Genomic DNA, 4,191 nt, shown 5'->3' with positions numbered 1-4,191 from the left:
GGGGAAAGGTGAGTTGGGGTGCGGCATAAAACCACAGATTGAAATTAGCACAGATACCGTTCCATAAGCCAAATATGTAATAGACAAGAGCTACTCCTTTCTCAACGATGTGGACTCAACACCCAATATTAAACGCCTAAGAATATACCTGACTAGTAAGAATCTTAAAACCTATGGATTTATATGTCTCCGAAAGAGAATCAAGCGTGTGTACAGTGGCATAAACGCAGCAGTTATAGGATTGGTGAGGTTCGGTGAGCAAATGCAGACTCTTTGAAGTCATATTGCATGGTACCCATTCCATGGGTCTCAACTCTCCATGTTTATGGGATTCTTCCTTCAGCTAAAACATGCATGTGGAACCCAGAGTACGATCCACTGTGTGATCGGGAAACGTGTTCAAATATGTCTCAGTTTTCGTCCCCTGGTACTCGGGTGCAACATTCCAGTCGCTTTACTAACACTCTCCCCACTTGGAGAGTCAGTGCCTTTAACCTCCTGTTTGGCCCAGTTTGCAATTTCTGTGGAAAATGAACAGGAATAGGGAGAACCAATGAGAGACTAGGTGGAGGTGTCTGGACGGGCAAATTTAACTCTCATTTCCCACCAGGAAGAGGAATTAACCAAAGGCTCAGCATGCCGTGCCAGAACCAAACTAGGGCCTGAAGCAATCCTGCGGTGTTGCGGCCAGCTCACAAGAAAGCGAGTTGAAGAAAGGATCTCAGGGGCACTGTAATTCACAAACCTGCAGAGTTATAAATGACAGCTATATTCCAAAAATATATTGAAGTAAGGCTGCCAAGAGGAGTTGAATGTGGGACAGAATTGCAGGGAACCGATTTCAGGAGGTAGACTGGAATTGCATGTAAAGCATAGGAAAAGAGGCAGAACGTCCACAATGATGCACTTGGCCAAAAAGGGCGTATGCGTTTTTTCCTGAATATATTCAGGAAAAAACGCATACGCCCTTTTTGGCCAACCAAGCAAGCTTGCAAAGGAAATCTGCACTACAATGAAGTCTCACTGCCCCCCCGGTCAAAAGGGCTATCTGAAAAAAGTGTAAAATCCAGAAAGGCAGGACAGGCCATGGAGAACAGGGAGCCTTGTTATGCTGATGGGCGGCATGTAAATTGCCAGCAGCCACTCTGGAGAAGTGTATGGTGTTTCCTGAAACATCCAAAAAACAAAGCAACAGAGCCTAGGGCACTTCCACTTATGGTCCTATAGCTTAGGGAAATTAAAATCCAAAAGACACAGCCACCCCAAAGTTTGGGCCGGCTCTGTTTACAAGAACCTCGTTTACAGTACAAGTTCAATATCACAGAAAGTGAAAAATGGATAAAGAAGTTGTGGTACTTACGTACAATGCAATATCACTCAGCAATGAAATCTATGTCATCAGGCCCATAGAAGCATAATGAGTGGATTCAGGTACGATGATTCTAAGTGAAATAAGTCACACAGAAAAAGAAACATCATAAGATATCACTACTACACGGAATGTAAACTTGGCTGCACAGGAACTGAATTACAAAACAGAACAGGGTCTCAAATGTAGAAAACCAACTTATGCTTGCTTAAGGGGAAAGGTGAGTTGGGGTGCGGCATAAAACCACAGATTGGAGCCGCGCGCTGCTGGTGCTGCTGCCGCCCCCATCTCCGTCGCCGCTGCTGTCGGTCGGGCTGCGCTCAGTTCTTCAGCGATCAGTTCCCTCGGACCCATCGCCGCTTCTAGACCTTGCTGCGGGTTCGGATCTTGCCGGGAAAATGTCTGATGAATTTTCGTTGGCAGATGCGCTACCTGAACACTCCCCTGCCAAAACCTCTGCTGTGAGCAATACAAAACCCAGCCAACCTCCTCAAGGCTGGCCAGGTTCCAACCCTTGGAATAACCCAAGTGCTTCACCTTCTGTGCCATCTGGACTCCCACCAAGTGCAACACCCTCCACTGTGCCTTTTGGACCAGCACCAACAGGAATGTATCCCTCTGTGCCTCCCACCGGACCACCTCCAGGACCCCCTGCACCCTTTCCTCCTTCTGGACCATCATGCCCCCCACCTGGTGGTCCTTATCCAGCCCCAACTGTGCCAGGCCCTGGCCCCACAGGGCCATATCCGACACCAAATATGCCCTTTCCAGAGCTTCCAAGACCCTATGGTGCGCCCACAGATCCAGCTGCAGCTGGTCCTTTAGGTCCATGGGGATCCATGTCTTCTGGACCTTGGGCACCAGGAATGGGAGGGCAGTATCCTACCCCTAATATGCCATATCCATCTCCAGGGCCGTATCCCGCCCCTCCTCCTCCCCAAGCACCAGGGGCTGCACCACCTGTTCCATGGGGCACTGTTCCACCAGGAGCCTGGGGACCACCAGCGCCATATCCTGCCCCTGCAGGATCATATCCCACACCAGGACTCTATCCCAGTCCCAACAATCCTTTTCAAGTGCCTTCAGGACCTTCCGGTGCTCCACCGATGCCCGGTGGCCCCCATTCTTACCATTAAGTTAACAATGGATGAAGAGATGACGCTTTGCTTTTTGAAGTACATATATATATATGCACTTGAATGCATATATACAAATTGCTGTTTCACTATTCTTAGAGGGCATTCATGAAAGAACAACTCTTGCATCTCTCAGAAGATATCTGCCTCTTGTGCTTGGATGTATAGTACATCTGATGGAAACAATCAGATAAAAATGTAAAAGTAAATCATTCAAATGTGATTTTTATTCGGTTTTTATGGAAAGTTAAAGTAATTAAGTATATTGAATAGCTCTTTGATACAATTTGTTTAAAACAAATTTTCGATTTGTTTAAATTATGAAACTAAATACTTATCACTTTTTCCCCTAAATAAACACACTTTGAAAACAATCACATTGTCATAATTTAAACAAATGATGCCTCTCAACATCTTGAGCTGCTCTATCTATAGGATAAATAAACCTGGTCCTTCTGAGGTTATCTTTTGGATATACATTTTAAAACTTGGTAATTATTGTCAGATGTTGAGTTCATTTTTATCCTTGAGCTTTTAGTAAAAACTTCATTTTGAGTTCCACCTGATTTATTTTTAGCCATATGGGTCATACAGCTCTAAAATCTGCCCTTTATGGAAACTGTTTTCTTTTTAATGCAGGCTAACATGTATATGTAAATTATATTCTTAGAGAATTGGTGATCTCTTTGTACTTGTAGAATAGATTATGATGTGTCCATATTACTTCGGAAAGAGCTCAAGGACGGAAATATTTCTCTCCTTTGTCTTGAACCTCAAACTAGAAGAGACCCTAGGAACTGCTTCATAGTAACAAGTAATTTGCAGTCCTACAAAACACTCTTCTACAGGAGACTTCCTGTAGTCCCCTCCCCCTCGGTTCTTTAGAAGGAGCACTTCCCTTCATTCCATCCTGATGCAGAAAACTGGCACACTCTAGGGGTCTATCACAAACACAGAAGTTATGTTTAGAGAACCTTAGTCATACAGACATGACTGTTCTCTTTGTACAAGCGTGATCGAAACACGTTACGTCTTTCAGAGTCTGGTTAAGCTATGTCATCGTCTCTTGCATAGTTATCCTGGATCTGTTTGTAACGTGCTTATGGCTGACAGTTCAGTTCTGTATTTGTTGACAGGTAAGACAGGTAAATAGGTAGAAGAATGAGTGCCATCCTCAAAAATTATTCTCTAGCCGTGACACTGAGGATAATCATAAAGTGTAGATCTCTGCAATTGAGTTTAAAGCAGTGTGACTGTGTTACTTAAAAATAAGTGGTGTTTGTAACCTCCAGAATAGCTTTTTGGCACCTTATCTTTAAATCTGATTTTTAGATTTGGGATAGAACTGACCATGTTTGACCATTTGTCCATTTGTTTGACCATTTGACCATTTGTCAAATTTTGAATGTATTCATTAGGTTCCTAAAATGTATTGTGACTTTCTTGACCAGTATATGAGAGATTTATGCTGGAGCTCTTACCTTTGCTTAGAAATAAAATATTTAGTAGTTTATTTCTCTTACAGTTAAAATGTCAAGAATGCCAAATGCTGCCAATTTAATGGTTTGATAGCTACCTCCTTTTAAGAAAGCGAGATTGTCACCTTTGAGAGGAACATTCAGTCTTTAGGCCTCCCTTAAGTAGATGATAGATTCAGGCTTTCAGAATTGAAACTAATTTGTTTAG

General features: G+C 43.3%; 1 protein-coding gene across 1 annotated transcript; it reads left to right on the top strand.

Annotated features, from left to right (window-relative positions):
- Nucleotides 1-1,627: 1,627 nt before the first annotated feature.
- LOC309957751 (MAPK-interacting and spindle-stabilizing protein-like) lies at nucleotides 1,628-3,688 on the top strand. The gene has a single exon (XM_082833173.1). It carries the CDS (start codon nucleotides 1,768-1,770, stop codon nucleotides 2,503-2,505), a length of 738 nt encoding a protein of 245 aa, XP_082689299.1. The 5' UTR covers nucleotides 1,628-1,767; the 3' UTR covers nucleotides 2,506-3,688.
- The last annotated feature ends 503 nt before the right edge of the window (nucleotides 3,689-4,191 follow it).

The sequence above is a fragment of the Leucopleurus acutus genome, assembly GCF_964270905.1.
Source record: "Leucopleurus acutus genome assembly, chromosome: 1".
Lineage (NCBI taxonomy): Eukaryota > Metazoa > Chordata > Mammalia > Artiodactyla > Delphinidae > Leucopleurus > Leucopleurus acutus.
Note: the sequence above shows the minus strand (reverse complement) of the source record. Positions and strands in the feature narration are given on the sequence as shown.

Excerpts from the sequence above, each read along its gene's own strand:
- LOC309957751 (XM_082833173.1), top strand. The coding sequence starts at position 1,768 with ATGTCTGATGAATTTTCGTTGGCAGATGCGCTACCTGAACACTCCCCT.